The following is a 19577-nucleotide window of genomic DNA, read 5'->3' as shown; positions in this document are numbered from 1 at the left end:
AATGTAGATAGGACACCAAGCACTCAAAACGAGACTCACTCGTGTCGCTGTTGCAACCAGTCCCGGAAGAGGAGAAGGGCCTCTCCTCCGGGCTCCGGTTCCCGCAGCAGGGGGAGGCCCAGGGTAGGGGAGAGGCCACTTCTCAGGCTCCCGTGACCCTGCCACTTGCCACAAGCCCTCTGCCCTCCCAGGGACCCTCGTGAGCCTGTTGTTACTTGGGCAGCGACCCCCTGCGGCAAATTCATTGGCAGAACCGTAGAATTCACCCCAAATATAATATTTCTCATACCGCTTTAATGATATATTCAAAGAAAGAAGGAAACAAGCGACACAAATTGAGCTAAACAGGAAATCCGAGAACCCTAACGTGACATTCGTGGTACAGATCTTCATGTTGATGCTTAATTTCCAATTTTGCTGCATAATCTCTGTACTTCTCATGTGGAATGACTCACGTGTTGTCCCCACCAGAAGAAGTTCTCGGCTGTGAGTCAGGTCACTGACAACCTGGTAGTTACTTTCAAAGAACTGAAGCAACATACACTCGCCCTGCTCACGTCTCTCTCCCTGAGCATCGGGTACCGACTCCCGTTCTGTGCTGCGAGGGGTGTGTGTGCAGCAGGCTAAGGCCCTGCCGGCCGATGGGGCTGCTGTTTGTCCCTCCCACTTTCTGGGAAGCTCCTGGGCAGATCTACGTGTCCCCTCACCAGCAGGCGGGTTGCAGGGCAAGGGTCCTCAGGCTGCGGCGCTTGGGGCGCTGGAGTAAGTTCCCGGACCAGAGTAACGGAAGGGGGTGGGGAACACGGAGGAAGGAGGGAAAAATCACAGCCCAGGCACAATCAGGGGCTGGCCCACAGCCTCCGTCACCAGAGTCCCGGAGCTCCCGGAGAGAAACCACTGGGGACGGGGGAGGGGAAGCACTTGCCCTGGTTTTCTCATTAAATGTTTTCAGAGTTCTGACTTCTATTAAAATTTGGGGCCCAGCTAAAGTCAGCAAGTATTTGTCAAGTGAGCCACTGCGATGCTGCCACTCTGGGTAAAATGAAGGAACACAGGAGACGCAGACCCTGTCACAACGAGCTTATGGTCCGTTACGGTGCGGAATCCGGGCGTGAAGCAAACACAAAACATTTCCATAGTAACGTGTACTCAAGCGTGGCTCGATTATATGCCTCCAAACAAGGAGCCTGGATATAAAGAAACGCTCTAGATGGGGAGGCATCTACCAAGGAGGGCCTGATGGCGGCGGAGGAGGTAGGATTCCAGGAGGCAGCCAGGAGAGCCACTGACCAGAGGAAGGGGGAACTTGCAAAGCACGGAGGCTGGAGTCGGCAGCAGTGCAAAAAAAACTGGGTGCTGGGGAGGAAGAGATGAGAACAGGAGGCAAACCCCACTTCCCGTGACCACCTCACTTCACCCCAAACCTTCCACAGTGTGTTCTCACCACCTAGAAGTCCCTTTTGAAGGGGCTCTTCAAACTCCTTTCGGAAGACTTGTAAAACCATCACTCTCCTGGGGCATGTAAGAACACAAAGCACGGGATAGCCGTTGGCCCGCTCCTCATTTCTCCGCCCACATCCAGAGCCCGACCCTTGGGAATCGCTCTCCTCTCGGAGTCGAGGGCGCACAGGGCTCCGGGCTCCGGGGCAGAGCCACCTCGTGCGGCCCAGCAGCGTCGGGGTGTGGCAGGGGCTGGAGGGGCGCTCCCCCGCGTACCCAGCAGCCCTTCCGAGCAGCTGGCCTACACCCGAAGCTTCACCGATGCTCTCTGCCTGAGCTCATTGGCAGGAGCCAAAGACAGGTTTTCTGCACCACCCCGGGCTCATTTTCCAGTTTTCAAAGGGGGCTCGACAGCCGCTGTGCTGAAAGCCGGAGGGGCTGTGGTTGCCAATCGTGCTACCAGGAGAGACGTTCAATTTGCCACGTGCTGGCCGATGGCAGCCACCGTTGCATGCAGTCACTTTCAGAGGTGTGACAGTGAGAAAACATGCCCTTAGGATCGACGAGATGTGGGCTGCGATACATTCAGCTTTTATCCCAAACTCTAACTCTACAGATACTGATACTAAAACCACCCTTGAACGTAATCAACCTGAGGCCAGGATTTATCTTTCAGACCTGAAAAGATGCACAGGTGTGCACATGCACACACATACAAACACAAACACACCCATTCCAGAAATTATCACAACAAGTATTTTAGCTTTCTCCGGGTATGCATTCTGGATTGGGATGGGGTAACCTATGAAGGCTTAGAAAGGCTGGATAAGCTTCCAGTCTATTTGACTTCCTATAGGCCGATCTAGAACGGCGGTCAAAGAAACCAATAAAAGGGGAACCAAAAAATCCTGTAAAAGGTTTGTAGCAGGATTGGGGAGGGTGGTGTGTGAGGAACTGAATTAACCCGAATTTCTCAGTAACAAAATGAGTCACATCCGGAGTAGAAGGGGTCAAGTGTTATAAATTCCAAAATGTTTTAAATGGGTGAACAAAGTCTTACTACTATAAAAGCCATTCCTAGCAAATGGGTTCAATAAACTGGCTCTGGCAGAAATACCGGAAGCATTCCGAGTCCTGGGCCTCGGCCCAGCCTCGTCAAGTTCCTAACCTCAGCTCTGTGTGGGTCTGTGACAGTAATCCTGTTCCCTCTGGGGGGATAAGGAGCCCTGGGGTGAAGCAGTGAATGTAAACAACTTTGGCCATGTCCTATCAGAAGGTCACAGCCACATACTCCAAACATCACTGAGCTATCTTGTGTTTTCTTCTTCTAACGTGCTTGACGTGCTTAACAGAGTCTAACCTACTTTAACGAGTTAGATGTATTTGATCTGCATTGCTCTTTGGCTCAGAAGAGTCAGCTTGTTAGAGTCCAAGGATGCTTTGCCAAGCTCTTTGGCATGCTCGGGTCAGACAAAGTCTGCAAGTAAAGTTTAACTTAATTAACTAATTCTGTGTGGAGGTTGATCGTTTAACGAACCCTAATGCGCTTATGTATAAGTTGATTGAATGTTAATCAGAGTATTAATGAAGGTGACTGTGATTCAAAATTTACTAGATTTACAAATAAAACACAAGCTTTATAAATTGAGCATAAGAAACATTGTCTTTTACATTCACAATTTCAATAACTTGAGTACTAAAACACAAGTGATTTTGAGTAATCCTTTCTATGCACGAGGCCCGCCGCAGATAAGAAACACTAACAGAACTCCATTAACACCAAGACAGAAAACCTAGAGAATCTGAGGGGTGAAGGGATCAGCAAAATCACTGGGACAGAGCCCTCCAGGGGGAGGCAAAGGGAGGAAAGGTGGAAAGAGGCCACCACCCGCTACCTGGGCGCACCTGAGCCTCAGAGTCCTGGGCTAATGAGGATGGCTATGTTACTCACCAGGGCCCAGGGCCCAGCCCACAGCTACATATCGCTGACATTCCGCTGAATAGGACTAAATCTGCCAGGGTGTTGGCAGGAGGAGGGTGGAAGATGGCAGGGGCTGTTATGGGGAAGGGGAAGGGGAAAGCCCGGGACCCTGGAGCCATAGCAAGGTCCTTGCCCAAATCACTTCGCCCACACCATGTTCTACGATACTGAGCACAGGATCACCAGTGTAGACAGTGTCTGGACCCGGCCATTTCCCATTTCCAACTTAAGAGTGAACTGATGGAGATCACTGAAACTATGCATCCATAAATCATCGGTAGAAGGTATCTTTTTCCACAGCCAATAAAATCAAGCTGTTAAACACTATAGTTTTTAGAAATCAGAACAATGTGGGCTCCCTCTAGTGGTTTAACCACCTTTAAATACCCTCAGATACTTAGAGGAAGCTTCTACTTTGATCATTTACGTCTACTTTTCGTACTGTCCAATCCTTTTCCTCTGGGGAAATCCACATCTTACAAATAGTCCACCACAAATTTCATCCCAGTGGATGAGGAGAGGGGTAGGCCCCGAGATCAAATGTGCCGGCTCCCAAGTCACAAAGCAAGTTTCTCTGCCCCTTCAAGGTCAATGTAAGCAAGATGGGGACAGACAGAGCTAGGCCACGTGACCGGGGGGCGGGTAAGGACCGCACATCAGGCCAAGGGAAATAAGCTACGACCACAACATTTCAAAAGTTCATTTTCTCAGGTGGCTACAAAATCATCTCTGACAAAATTAAAAAGGACTAGTTTCTCACAGCCTTTAGGCCAATCCCGGCTGCTGCAGCTGCCCCCACAGTTAAGATCTGTCTGAATTTTTCAATGCTGCCATGTAAACAAAGGTCTCATCACTGCCCAGTAACGCATCCTATTAAGAGCTGCACTCTATTGAGGCCAGTTCACAGCTGAGAAAGAAGGATTTTTGTACCGTGTAGCAGACCCAAGGATGGCTGCCATTTGCACTGAAGTTCTGAGTCTTGTTACAATAATGTGCAATAAAGTGCTGGCGATCTGCAGGGGAGAAAAATCAATACAAACAGACGAAAAAGCCAAAGGCAGAGGAACCAAAGAAAAAAGCACGAGCTCCCTCCACTCAGAAGTGTAAACAACAATTATGAAACGGATGGGAATATAACTGCTACCTACGTGATTACCCCTGTGGCTGTGTTGGTATATATTTTCCACCACTGCTGAAGGAGGTATTTGAAACTCAGGCTGGTTCACCTGATTTAGAGGAGAAAGTCTTTTCAGAAAATTGTTCTTGAATCAGCTTCTAAACAATTTACCAACTTGTCCAAAGTCTCTTTCAAAGATGGTGGTAAAAATCTGAATGAAATTCTTCTGAATTCTCAAAGTACAACAGCAAGTTCTCTGATCTGCTCTAGGAAAACTAAGACCAAACAAAAGCAGCTTTCTGACACAGTGTGAGATACAAGTCTGCAACTGGGAACTGGGTTTCTTACTACAGCTTAAGTTGTATACACGGAATGCCATTTATAGTTGGAAATAATTATAGTTAAATCCGACGTGCCTGGTAATTTCTATAAAATGTTGAACGTTGGATCCCTGGTAAGAATAAAATTCTCTCTCACATTGCTTTTTCCCATGGGAAAATCAGACTCGAATTAAAATTGCTTTAATTGTAAGGGCATTTTTCCTGCTTGGCCCAGGGACTGCCCTACAGGCTGGATTCCCCTGACATCATTTCGCCAGAGAACTGACTGAAGGGCAGGTGGTTTACATAAGATGTCATCATCTCCGGGGCTTTACCCGGGTCCCAGTGGAGCCCCAAATCATACATCAAAACCCTTTACTTGAGGTTTGCTTCAAAACCTCAGAGTGGCTTTCTTACTCATCAGAAGACAGGCATCACATTTTCTTCCCATCTTCTTTTCATGTCATCATTTCAGATCACAGAACCAAAACACTGCCATTCTGTGACAGATATTCCAGAGGAGTATGTGATACATACACACACAAAGTCAAGAAGCCAAAACTGTCAGCCAGTGGAATTTGTTTCAGTCTGGTCCTTATTCTGCGGTTTTCACATCTTTTACTTATGTTTAAGAAAATAATATGGTGCCTCAGGGCACTTTCTTACTCCCCCCCACAGGACTGGGATCTTATGAGTATGCATAAGAGGGACGCAAGATCCCTGTGGAACACATGAATTTTACATTTCAATTTGTAGCAGAGACAGAGGCACCTTGTTTTGTAGAAGAGCTGAAAAAGGTGAAGAATTCAAGATTTCAATCACTAAAGAAAAAAAGAAAAACATTCTGTCCAAAAATGTTTATGATGAATAAATTTGAGACACGGTGTTCCTGTAAGACTACAACATAAAGTAAGCATACTTGGGGCGCCCGGGTGGCTCAGTCAAGCTTCCGACTTTGGCTCAGGTCACAATCTCATGGTTTGGGAGTTCGAGCTCTGCACTCGGCTTGCTGCTGTCGGCTCAGAGCCCGCTTTGGATCCTCTGTGCCCCTCTCTCCGTCCCTCCCCAGTCACTCACACATTCTCTTTCTCTCAAAAATGAATGAACATTTAAAAAATTAAAAAAAAATTTAAATGAGCGTAACTTATTATACTTTGCGTATGCTTCCTAACGGTCAACTTTTTAAAAAAGACCTAATGCTCTCACAGTATCTTCCAGACCTTGTTTGCCACGACTCGTCTACAATGGCCCTACCCTAGAAATGACAGCTCTCTTCTCTACGGTGCTCAGGCCACACGTGGGGGTCATCCTCGATGCCTCGCTTCTGTCAGATCCCACCTGCAACCTGTCACCAGCTCCTTCTGACTTTGCCTCGAAAATACATCCGGCCAACCACCTCCGCTACCTGTACACTCAGTACCCTGGCCGAGGACCCTGTCACTGCCGTCCCAGATCACTGCCACGGCCTCTGAACTGGTCTTTCTGCCTTTGCCCTTATCCCTTCCGGTCTGTGTCACCACAGCAGCAAGAGTGGCCCCACCAACACGTACTTCTGACCGCCCATCTCTGCTCAGAACCCCCAGCAGCTCCCGCATCACCCAGGGTTATGTCAAAGTCTTGCCCGTGACCTGAAAAGCCCCACGTGATCTGCCTTCCCGTTTCCTCTGTTACATTTCTGGACTATCTCTTCTTTGCCTTGCTCACTCCAATGTAGCGACATGAGCCCCTGGGCTCTTTTTGTGATTTAATTTTTTTAAAAATTTTAAGTAGGTTCCATGCCACGTGGGGCCTGAACTTACAACCCTGAGATTGAGAGTCGCATGCTCCTATTAGGTATTTGCCCAAAGGATACAAAAATACAGATTCAAAGATCCAAACACACGCACCCCAATGTTTATAGCAGCATTATGAGTATTAGCCAAAGTATGGAGAGAGCCCTAATGCCCGCTGACTGATGAATGGACGAAGAAGCCGTGGTGTCTATATATATGCAACGGACTATTACTCGGCCCCCGAAAAGAATGAAATCTTACCATTTGCAATGACGTCAATGGAGCCAGAATGTATATATAATGTTAAGTGAAAGAAGTCAGTCAGAGAAAGACAAATACAATTTCACTCATGTGGAACTGAAGAAACAAAATGGATGAAAACACGAGAAGGAGAAAAAAAAGAGGAGGGAAACAAACCACAAGAGACTCTTAACCACAGAGAACGAACTATGGGTTGACAGAGGGAGCTGGAGGGGGATGGGCTGGGTGGGGGCTGGGTATTAAGGAGGGCACTTGATGCGATGAGCACCGGGCGTTGTATGGAAGCGAGGAACCACCGAATTCTACTCCCGAAGCCCATGGTGCCCTGCGTGTTCACGAACTAGAATTTACATTAAGAAACAAGAGTCACGTGCTCTACAGACTGAGCCAGCTGCCCCTTTTCTTCAACATACGAGGCCCAGGCCCACAGCAGGGCCTCTCTCTCGGCCGTGGCTCAGTTTCACTCTCCCTGGGAAGCCTTCTCCCCACCCTACGAGGACAAGGCCCATCTCCCTTCCTCACCTTAGTTTTCTCCTTAGCACTTACCACTAACACATCCTGAATATTTACTTATCTTACTCATTATCTTTCCCCCTAAAATATATACTCCACGAAGGCAGAGTTTTTCTTTCTTTTTGCTGACTGCTGTATCATCATTGCAAGAAATGTGTCTGGCGCCGAGCAGGTGCTCATAAATCCTTACTGAATCAACTGAATGAGTCACGATTCCTATTTATGGGAAGACTGCGGAACACAGCTAGTGTCGTAAGGAGAAAAAGTACTTCAGGGCTTTATTTTGCTACGGACTTGACACTGTTACTCTTTCACCCCGAGATGCCAGACGCATTTCTCTGTATCCCTAGCGTCCAGGAAACTCACCAGTGCCTTCTTCTCTAACCAGAGTCCAGACGAGACAGCAAAAAAAAAAACAAAACAAAAACCAAAAGGTGAGAATTGTTCTGCCATGCGCTTCGAGAAAGGCAGGGTAGGTGCTCTAGGCTCTCCCTGCCCTGCCTCACAGGAGGGAAGGACACATATCCAGGGAGGCCCAGGAGCCACCGCCTCACCCTCAGGTCTCGCTCTCCCTGGGAAGCCTTCTCACCACCCTATCCAGGACGCACGTGCAACTGGGGCACGCTTGCCCACGGCTGCTTCCCCAGCCGGCACCGCATGCGGACCGGCCACGTGTGTGAGGCGCCCCCACCCTCCCACGACCCCTGCTGCTGCTGGTCCCTCGAAGGCTGGCACGCCACGAGCCGGCGCCGCCCAGAGGTCCTCGCAGCTGAGGCCAAGTCCTTCACGAAGGAGCAGAGAAGAGGCAACATCCCAAACATCTGGCGGTGGCACAGTGCAGCACAGTCACTGGTGGCCGAGCGACCAGGCCACTCAGTGGAGCAGAGGCCGGTCTCCAGATGCCCGTGGACGGTGGGGGGATCTCCATCAGCAGAGACAATGAATGTTAAACTCAGAGATGTCCTTTATAGGCTCTAGGGAGCCACTGTGTCACTATTAACTGTGGTAAAAATGAAGTGCCACCAGCACGTGGACGTGGTTTTGAAAAGAAGGGGAAGAGTCTACAGTCGGCATGTGAATAAATAAATCAGCCCAACAAATGCTTACAAAATAACGTGGTCAAACCAAGAGGAAATGTTCTAGATGTCTGTGAAGGGTAGGAGAAAAATGCAAAGGTACTTATTTAAGAACACTTGAAATAAATTATACTTTGAATAATTGCAGTATTTTTCACAACGAGAAAAGTTTATGATGTTAAAGAGACAGCAAAAGCGGGGGAAAGAAGGAAGTGAATAAAAAAGGAATAAAATTAATTTGAAAAGAAAACTGTTCTCATTCTATGGAAGGTACTTCTCCCTATTTTTTAAAAAAGACCAAGCTTTACAAGGTCACGAAGAGGTCCTCATCCAAGTTAACAACCTCTGTTCTGCAAAAGCTCCACGCAGCTACAGACTGGGAGAAAATATTTGCAAACCACACATCCAACACGGGACTACGAACTAGATTGCACGAAAAACTGTAAAAACTCACCGTCTAAAGAAAATCTAGTTAGAAAACGGGCAAAAGACATCAACGGACATTTCACCACAGAGGAAACACAGATGACAAATAAGCCCGAAAAGATGGCAACCCTCATCAGCCCGAAGCAAAATGTAAATAAAGATCACTATGAGATATCCGTGCCAACCCATCAGAACGGCTAAAATAAAGATTGGTGATGCCACCGTCCGGGCAAGGATGTGGAGAAGCTGCATCAGGCATTCACTGCCGGTGGGAATGTAAAACGGTACAGGCACCTAAAAAGTTTGGCCACTGCTTAGAAAACTAAACATGCAAATAGGGCCCAGCGATGTAAGTGCCTCTTGGACACTTATCCGGAGAAATGAAAACTGAAGCTCACACGAAACCTGTGCAGAAGTGTTCCCAGTGGCTTTATTTGTTCTTCAATGTTCTTCAATGGCTGAAGGGTTAAACAAACCATACTCCCACTCAACAATAAAAAGGAACAAGCTATCGATACACGCAATAATTCGGATGAATCTTCAGCAAACTGGGCTGAGTGAAAAAAGCCAATCTTAAAAGGGTATGTAGGGGCGCCTGGGTGGCGCAGTCGGTTAAGCGTCCGACTTCAGCCAGGTCACGATCTCGCGGTCCGGGAGTTCGAGCCCCGCGTCGGGCTCTGGGCTGATGGCTCGGAGCCTGGAGCCTGTTTCCGATTCTGTGTCTCCCTCTCTCTCTGCCCCTCCCCCGTTCATGCTCTGTCTCTCTCTGTCCCAAAAATAAATAAACGTTGAAAAAAAAATTAAAAAAAAAAAAAGGGTATGTAACTGCATGACTTAATCATGTAACTTTTTTTTTTTTTTTTAAGACAAACTCTTGGAAATGGGGAACGGCTGGTGATTGCCACGGGTAGGAGATACAGGGGGTGAGTGAGGGTGGGGGGTGCAGAGTAAGTGGGGCTATAAAAGGACTAGAGGGATCTTTGCAGCACCGAGCTGTTCTGTATCCTATGATGGTGAATACACAAGCCTACACGTGACACAATTATACAGCACTAAATACCCATATACAAACGAGCACAGTAAAACTGGGGAAATCTGACCAAGATCAGAGGATTGGATCAATGTCAATGTCCTGATTTGTGACGTGACCTATAGTTCTACAAAATGTTACCACTGGAGGAAACGAGGAAAAGGCACGCAGGATCTCTGTGTATTATTTCTTACAACTACATGCGAACCTACAATGGTCTCGTAAAAATTTCAGCGAAAAACATCATAAGGTCATTACCTCACCGCGGTCTCATTAAGCACCTTCTCCCAAGTCCTTTGGACCTAACTGAATATGTCACTGTGCAAGCAAGCAAGACTGTAGGGTTGATTCACTTGACGGTTAATTGAACCCACCAGATTTATATAAAAACTCCCCAACAATCCTACCAAGTCAGCCAGAATTTACATTCTGCACGCTGTTCATATCTCCAGCTCGACTGGAAAAAAGATGATCTTTTTAAATAGTAATGTGTTAAATATGACACAATCACATTTAGTTTTGGTATAATCACGCTGTTCTCAAGGTGACAAAAATTAACTACCTAATGGTTATCCCATTTCATGGTTTAATTAAAATTGTTATAAACAGCAATAGTATAGCTTGATTAATTTGACCAATTAGTGAATTTTTATAAGCAATGTTCACAATTTCACCACCACTTGAATGACACCATTTTTAAAGACTATAGCTTTAAGTGATACGAAGACACTTAATGCAAAAAAAAAAAAATGATGCACAAATATTATATTTCTAATAGAATTTATTTATACATTATGGTTACTGGGCTTTTTGGCTGCTGCTCTAGTAACGCAAATTAGATTTTTTTAGAAAATTACCAAATACAGTTCATACATCAATTTACTGATTTGACAGTATCTGCAAAATCTCAGAAAAATGTTTTAACGAGGTCCTAGCCCTAGACTGACGTTTCCAATTCTATTTAGCCTGAGAGTGGAGTCTGCATAAGCTCTTCCATATTAGATTAACGTCTAACATCCAATCTCCATCTCTGCCTCAAAACGATCTTTCATAAAATAAGCCTTAGCATCTTTCCTCACATGTCAATCGTAATTGTGAACACACACGGTCAGGCAGAAGACATCTGCCTGGCTTGGGTTCATGGCTGCTCGTGTCATTGCCCTTCATTTCTGGGCTGCCCCCGTGGCCTCCCACGTTCAGTCTTAGGATGTGTGTCCCGAATGGGCCCTGACACCGGAGAGGATCAGGGCGGCCTGTATCCGTAGTCCCACAAGAACGGGGCCTGTAGGCTTCCGCAGCGGGAGAAAAGGTCTGGTACTCAGACACCACTCCCCGAGTAGGGGGGCTCTGCACTGTGAGCTTAAACCTGTGCCTGCAGGCATCAGGGCACTGCCCCTCCCGGGTGCTTTCCTGGATGGTACAGGCACGCGACAGTGAGGTCCACAGCACGAGGGCTAAGCGGTACGGCAGCACACGGTCTTGCCACGGAAACTCAGAGGCCACGGGCTCCGACGGTGCCTTCCCTAGAGGACGGCTGGAGTGGGAGCGTGAGGAGGGCTGGGGCCCCCGACGGTGAATCCGCTACAGCAACACAAAGACGGACGGAAATGAAGAGGGACCCACCAGTACTCCAGCCAGGCTGGACCTCAAACTGAACAAATATTTCCCTCCTCATTCTTGAAGCCTCCCTCCCCACCTTCACCTGTTTTTCTGTAGGACCCTTCGTGCCGGGAACTCTGTACCCATACTGACATCTCGCTGGCCTCAACGTATGCTTATTAGCAAGGCTTGGATGGCCACCATCAGTGCCAGGCGCGAGACCACCTTCAGGACGTGGCAGCACGTGGCCCGTGCCTACGGAGACTGCCCAGGTCCCGTGTTCTCCTGTAAAACCCCTCTGGCCTTTCACGCCGGGAGGGCTTGCCGTATCGGAGCCCTTGGCCTGCTGCAGCCTCCCGCGCCGGCAAAGTAGTGATCCATCTTCCTTCTTTGCATCTGCCTTCCCGTTACACATGTCCAGAGCACAGAGGTCGGTTTCTGACAACAATGGGAAGACCCCCACCCGTGCCCTCTCATTGCTTTGTACTTTCCAGCACGGAACGCGGCTCTGGGCGCACGAGAAAAGCAGAGGCGGGGGAAGATGGACATCTCAGGAGCCGGCCAAGAGAGAACCAGGTCTGCCACTTGTCGTTGAATCAACACCAGCCACCGCTCTAAGCACTTTAAAAACACCTGCTTGCTTCTTTTCATGACAATGATATGAAGGTAGGTACTGTCATCACACGTTATCTTACAGGTGAGGAAGAGAGGTCCAAAGAGGTTCGGGAATTTGGCCAGAGTCAGTCATCGTGATGGGACCACAATGCCAACAGGACAAGTGGTGAGTAGCAGTCAGATTCTGGATATACTTTAAAGTGAACAAGACGTTTGGATTTAGGGCTGCAGTGAGATGAGTCAAGGAGGGACTCCCTGGATTTTGGCCTTGGCGATTAGAAAGACAGAAGTGCCCTTTGTGGAAATGGAAAGGGTTTTATTTTCATTCCTACATAATTAACTGTATTAACAAATATTATGTTCCTACTGATTAAAAATACCCGAGGGGCAACTTCCACGTCCGCCAAGACGAAATAACCCTCCCACCCAACATAACAACAGCCAAAATTTTATGAAACAATAGTCTTCAAGACACGGGACGTTGAGCAATGAAGCACTATGATCCCTGAGACACAGGAAACAAGGTGGGCATCCAGTCACTCTGGCTTGCTGCCTACAGAAAGCCTCCAGGGCTCAGCAAGGGGAGAGACGGTAAGGTTGTGCCCAGCAGGCTCCCTGAGCTGCAGCGAGAGTCCAGGGAAAACACGACACCAAATGTGTGCCAGATGAGGAGGTCTGCAGATGGTGTCCCTGAGCCGCACGTCTGAGGAAGCGACCTGAAGTCTGGGAAGGGAGCATCTGAATGGACTGGAGGGAACAGTGTGCCTGGTGCTCACACAGGGCTGAGAAAGTGTCCGCTCCCACCAGCCAGCCTGGAAAACCTAACTCATGGGTCATCAGATAGAGTATTCAGAGGGTCCTGATTCAATACTGGGACATAATTATGAAGGAAGAGATAAACAGAAGTATAAACATACTATTGTATGGTTCTCATACTGTACATGAAGTGATATAGTATCTCTTGACGACAGGCTGTAATAAAATAAAGATGTATAATATCAACCTTAAAGCAATCACGGCCATAAACAGAATTGTAGCTATTAATTCCAAAAAGGAGAAAAAATATAGACTCACACACATACACACAAACCTCTAAGAATTCATTAGAAGGCAGAAAAGGGAACAGACAGCAAGATGATAGACTTAAATCTAACCATATCAATAACCAAGTTAAATATAAATGCTATAACATCCAAATTAAAAGGCAGAGATTGTCAGACTAGTTACAACAGTAACTAACCAGTTACAACAGTAACTCCTAACCATATGCTGCTTAAAAGAAGCATAGTTAAAATATATAGGCACAAATAGGAGAAGGATGTTAAAAAAATATATATATATATACACACACACACACACACACACACAGGTCAAAGAAGAGAGACTACGTGGGAAACACTATTATGATACCAGAACACATTATGGAAGCACATTAATTAATCATTAATCCTAAATGGGGAGACCAAGGAAAGGTGACGTCTAAACTGGTCCTTGGAGGACAAGGGGTCCTCTGACACCAGCAACTGGATGGGAGAAAATTCGAGGACTAAGGAAACTCCAGGCAGACACCAAAGCAGGAAGACACAAACACTGAGGTGTCCATGAAAGGAGGGGTGGTGGGAGGAGGAGGGGAGGAAAGACAGCTAAGAGACAGATCACAGAGGATCTTAAGTCCCTTGCTAAGGATGCTGGTCTTTATGTTATGAAAAGGGGAACAACCAAAGGTTTTTCCGATCACAAATGAGATGGTCACAACTGTGCGTCACAAACAACAGATGGCAGAGGAAGAAACTGGAGTCAAGGAGAGCAGTCAGGCACTCGCCAAGGAGGCATGACAACAGTGGCCCTGAAGGTGGATGGCACCTCCGAAAGGAGGTTGAAGGAGGAGGCATTCTAGAGGCAGGATCAGCAGGTGGGAGACAAAAGGAAGCTCTAAAGGAAAAGAGGAAAGCAAAAATGGCCCGTGGTTTCAAAGGGAGTTGCCATGAAGACAGTGAAACCATTTGCTGCAACAGGAAATCAGAGAAAGAAGGCAGCACGAGGGTGGAGTCCCGGGAGGCCACTGTGCTCTCTTCTGAGTGCCGCCATGGTGGTGCCTACTGAACGTCCACGGGGCGGTGTCCTCAGGCAGCCAGAGGCCAGAGCCAGCAGACGGAGGCGCGGATGTATGAGTCCACTGCACGGACAAGACAGCCCCTCTACAAGAGGAGCTACTGCACGGTAATTACATCAAGCTTAAGCCCAGGCCTCTTTAGGAATTAACGACTCAAGACATCTTGTCCAGATTTTAATCTAATCTCTTCCAAAGGGTCAACATTTCACACAAACAACTTCATAGGAAATCGAGATACGTAAACTTCAAAAATATTCAAACATTTTTAATCTAGAGCAAACTGTTTCCTGTTTTGGTATTAGGAATATTGACTTGTAAATAAGTTAATTAGCCCCATTTATGTCTACGGCAGAGCTTCTCAAACCATCTGTGGTGAAGGACCAAAGTTTTAAATTCCTTGTCCATTATGGACCTACGTATGGCCCTACTGGGGCTTGAACTGTATTGTGTGTTGCCCAAATTCCTATGTTGAAGCCCTAACCCCCACTGTGACTATAACTTCAAGACAGGGCTGATAAAGGCATAAGTAGGATTAAATGAGGCCATAAGGGTGGTGCCCTGATGTAACGAGTCTAGTCTCCTTATAGGAAGAGGCCCCAAAGAGGTCTCTCTCTCTCTTTCTCCCTTCCTTTGAACGCACACACAAAGAAGAGGTCATGTGAGAACATCGCAAGATGGCGGCCACCTAACAGCCAAGGGACGGGGCCTCAGAATGGAATCTACCCTGCTGACACCCTGGATCTTGAGCTTCCAGCCTCCAGAACCGTGAGATCTAATTTCTGTTATTTAAACAGCTACCCGGTCCGTGGTATTTTGTTACGCAGTCAGAGCAGATGCATACACACCGCATGCAGCGAAATGAGCTTGCACAACACACAGCTCACCATGTAAGCTGCATTCTACTCTACTTGGCCTCTACCTCGTTCAACAACATGAGACCGCCGACCACATGCTTAAATGTCGCAGCAATGTCAAACTTTCTGAGGCATTTCTAAACGCTTCTACCCTGCCTCTGTACTAATTTCACTGTTGACCAGTATCAAACACTTTGTGGGCTTCACAGCAGTCTGCAGACCAAGCTTCAACCAGTACTGGTTTATAGTCTTTCTGTGAAAGTTTTTCAAAAATGCAACGTTTCGCTTAGGCATAGAACTGAAAATAAAGGCATAAATATTCAACACATTTGAAAGCAGATGTATGATGTGGGCTGAGGGGAAGTGCAAGATTCCACCATACACCTAGGCAAGATCCCTCAAAACACTGCAGAATACAGGTTCTTCAAAATAAATGGCACTGTGCCTGTTTACGGTGCCTCTTGTCTTCTGCTTCTCTTTTGCTTTTCCATCAGTCTCTATAATCATATCCACAGAGCACGTTATAATTAGATGACAAGCTCAAAGCTGGAGTGTGACGACCTCTTCAACTGACAATACATACACCAAATTCACAAAACAGATGCCCTCGAGGGACTCCAACTTAGTTAGATGGATAAACAAATTAACTCCCATGATCCTGCCACTGAGGTGAGGACCTTCCGTTCCCAACGAGATGTCCAACTTCCTGGCCATCCCAGAGGATCTTCGATGCGCAGAATCCAATGCACACATTTGGTTTTCACTCAGCCACCACTGGGTTGTTTTTTTCCTACAAAAAGTGCTCATTCATCCTCGGAAGCTTCGTGTAGCTTCTCCAGCACAAAGGAGAACAATGATTACCTTTTCAGCACTCATGGAAACAGGACAGAAATCAGTGGGGATCATCATGGTTTTAAGCCAGTATCACATGACTTGGCAAACAGATGAGTTTGCAAGACCACAGAATATATTTTTTTGCAAACAGCATTGCTGTGAAAAACTTTGCTGGCTGAACTTTCCTCTTTTTCCTATGTCCAAGGAAAAGGTAATTCAGCGTTAGTCTTCTCGCTTCTTCAAAGTTCTTGTGACTGTAGGACTCCATGAGGAAAAGCTAATGAAGAACAGAATTTCAGAAGTGTAAAGACCCAGAATAACCAGTGGCAACCTCCTCGTAGCAGAGATGGCCAGCTATTCGCCTAAATAAATTTCTTCTTTCTTTTGGACACGGGGCAGGAAAACACTTCCCAGGTTCCCAGTGGCCACGTGGTCTCCCAATGGCTGTGGCTGGTCTCCACAGACCTCAGAACGTAAACAGAAATGACCAAAAAACTGCTAGAACTGATACAAGAATTCGGCAAAGCCACAGGATATAAAACCAATCGACAGGAATCAGTTGTATTTCTACACACCAATAATGATGCAACAGAAAGAGGTATCAAGGAATCACTCCCATTTACAATTATACCAAGAACCGTAAAATATCTAGGAATAAAGTCAACCAAAGAGGTAAAAGATCTGTATACTGAAAACTACAGAAAACTTATGAAAGACACTGAAAAAGACACAAAGAAATGGAAAAACATTCCATACTCATGGATTGGAAGAACAAATATTGTTAAAATGTCGATACTACCCAAAGCAATCAACACATTCAATGCAATCCCAATCAAAATAGTACCAATGTTCTTCTCAGAGCTAGAACAAACAATCCTAAAATTTGTACGGAACTACAAAAGACCCCCAATAGCCAAAGTAATGTTAAAAAAGAAAACCAAAGCAGGAGGCATCACAATCCCAGACTTTAGCCTCTACTACAAAGCTGTAATCATCAAGACAGTATGGTACTGGCACAGAAACAGACACAGAGACCAATGGAATGGAACAAAGAACCCAGAATTGAACCCACAAATGTGTGCCTAACTAACCTTTGACAAAGCAGGAAAGAGCATCCAATGGAAAAAAGACAGTCTCTTTAACAAATGGTGCTGGGAGAACCGGACAGCAACACGCAGAAGAATGAAACTAGACCACTTTCTTACACCGTGCACAAAAATAAACTCAAAATGGATGAAAGATCTAAGTGTAAGACAGGAAACCATCAAAATCCTAAAGGAGAAAACAGGCAACAACATCTCTGACCTTGGCCGCAGCAACTTCTTACTCGACACATCTCCGAAGGCAAGGGAAATAAAAGCAAAAATAACCTATTGAGACCTCATCAAGATAAAAAGCTTCTGCACTTTATTTTTATTTTTTTTTTAATTTTTTTTTTTAACGTTTATTTACTTTTGAGACAGAGAGAGACAGAGCATGAACGGGGGAGGGTCAGAGAGAGACAGAGGGAGACACAGAATCTGAAACAGGCTGCAGGCTCTGAGCTGTCAGCACAGAGCCCGACGCGGGGCTCGAACTCACAAACCATGAGATCATGACCTGAGCCAAAGTCGGACGCTTAACTGACTGAGCCACCCAGGCGCCCCAAAGCTTCTGCACTTTAAAGGAAACAATCGACAAGACTAAAAGGCAACCAAAAGAATGGGAGAAGATATTTGCAAATGACATACCAGATAAAGGGTTGGTATCCAAAATCTGTAAGGACTTACCAAACTCAACACCTGAAAAACAAATAATCCAGTGAAGAAATAGGCAGAAGACATGAATAGACAATTTTCCAAAGAAGACATCCAAATGGCTAACAGACACACGAAAAGATGCTCAAGATCACTCATCATCAGGGAAATATAAATCAAAACCACAATGAGATACCACCTCATGCCATTCAGAGTGGCTAAAATTAATAACTCAGGAAACAACAGATGTTGGTGAGGATGTTGAGAAAGGGGAACCCTCTTGCACTGTTGGTGGGAATGCAAACTAGTGCAGCTGCTCTGGAAAACAAGGCAGAGGTTCCTCAAAAAATTAAAAACAGAATTACCCTGGAACACCTGGGTGGCTCAGTTGGTTAAGCCTCCGACTTCGGCTCAGGTCATGATCTCATGGCTCGCGAGTTCGAGCCCTGCGTCTGTGCTAACAGTTCAGAGCCTGAAGCCTGCTTCAGATTCTGTGTCTCCGTCTCTCTCTTCCCCTCCCTTGCTAGCACCCTGTCTCTCACTCCTTCAAAAATAAATGAACATTAAAAAAAAAAAATTACCCTGAGAACCAGCAATAGCACTACTGGGAAAGGGTACTACTCCAAAGGATACAGGAGTGCTGATGCATAGGGACACTTGTACCCCCAGTGATTACAGCAGCACTTTCAAAAAGAGCCAAATTATGGAAAGAGCCCAAATGTCCATCAACTGATGAATGGAGAAAGATGTGGTTTATACATACAATGGAATACTACTTGGCGATGAAAAAGAACGAAACCTTGTCATTTGCAATGATGGAACTGGAGGGTATTATGCTAAGTGAAATAAGTCAGAGAAAGACAGAGATCATATGTTTTCACTCATATGTGGAATCTGAGAAACTTAACATAAGACCATGGGGGAAGGGAAGGGGAAAACATAGTTACAAACAGAGAGGGAAGCAAACCATAAGAGACTCTTAACTACAGAGAAGAAACAGGTTGATGTGGGGGAAGGCGGGGGTGGGTGGGGAAAATGTGTGATGGGCATTGAGGAGGGCACTTGTTGGGACGAGCACTGGGTGTTGTATGTAAGCGATGAATCACAGCAATCTACTCCTGGAGCCAAGAGCACACTGTATACACTGCATGTTAGCCAATTTGACAACAAATTATATTAAAAAAATAAAATAAAAATAGAATTATGCTTCAAAGAAAAGAAAAGAAAAGAAAAGAAAAGAAAAGAAAAGAAAAGAAAAGACAAGACAAGACCTTCCAGGTCCAGTCCATAAAACCCTCCCTCTTGCCAACCTGCATGTCCCTCCCTCACACCCACCCCCAACCCAGGTCTTACATTTAGGTCACAGATCCATCGTGAGTTGTTTTTTTTTTTTTGTACATGGTTCATTTTTGTACATGGTAGGGGGAGTCAACCTGCATTCTTTTGCATGTGGATATTCCGTTGTTCCAGCACTATTTGTTGAAAAGACTACTCATTCTTCCCCCCACTGAATTTTCTTGGCACTCTTGCAAAAAAAAAAAAAAAAAATCAACTGACCATAAATGTGTTTATTTCTGGACTCTTCATTCTGTTCCACTGATCTATACAGCCATTCTTTAAATTTTAAATTTTTTTTTTCAACGTTTATTTATTTTTGGGACAGAGAGAGACAGAGCATGAACGGGGGAGGGGCAGAGAGAGAGGGAGACACAGAATCAGAAACAAGCTCCAGGCTCTGAGCCATCAGCCCAGAGCCCGACGCGGGGCTCGAACTCACGGACCGCGAGATCGTGACCTGGCTGAAGTCGGACGCTTAACCGACTGCGCCACCCAGGCGCCCCTATATAGCCATTCTTATACAAGAACCACATAGTCTTGATTGCTGTAGCT

At 46.2% G+C, this 19577-nt stretch overlaps 1 protein-coding gene across 14 annotated transcripts in view; it reads right to left on the bottom strand.

The window, feature by feature from the left end:
• Positions 1 to 19577, bottom strand: part of ANO10 (anoctamin 10) — a 224090-nt gene that overhangs the window by 104262 nt on the left and 100251 nt on the right. The window contains exon 12 of one of the 14 annotated variants that reach the window (XM_047098703.1): positions 12411 to 16228. The exons of 12 other annotated variants lie outside the window; for them this stretch is intronic. In XM_047098703.1, coding sequence (XP_046954659.1) covers positions 16031 to 16228 — 198 coding nt within the window. In that variant the 3' untranslated portion in view covers positions 12411 to 16030. Of the gene's footprint in view, positions 1 to 12410; positions 16229 to 19030; positions 19213 to 19577 lie in introns of those variants that run through there. One more of the 14 variants, XM_047098712.1, reaches the window with a different exon arrangement.

This window comes from Lynx rufus, unplaced genomic scaffold (assembly GCF_022079265.1).
Source record: "Lynx rufus isolate CCGP_SWC_20201006 ecotype Redwood Valley unplaced genomic scaffold, mLynRuf1.p SCAF_5, whole genome shotgun sequence".
Lineage (NCBI taxonomy): Eukaryota > Metazoa > Chordata > Mammalia > Carnivora > Felidae > Lynx > Lynx rufus.
Note: the sequence above shows the minus strand (reverse complement) of the source record. Positions and strands in the feature narration are given on the sequence as shown.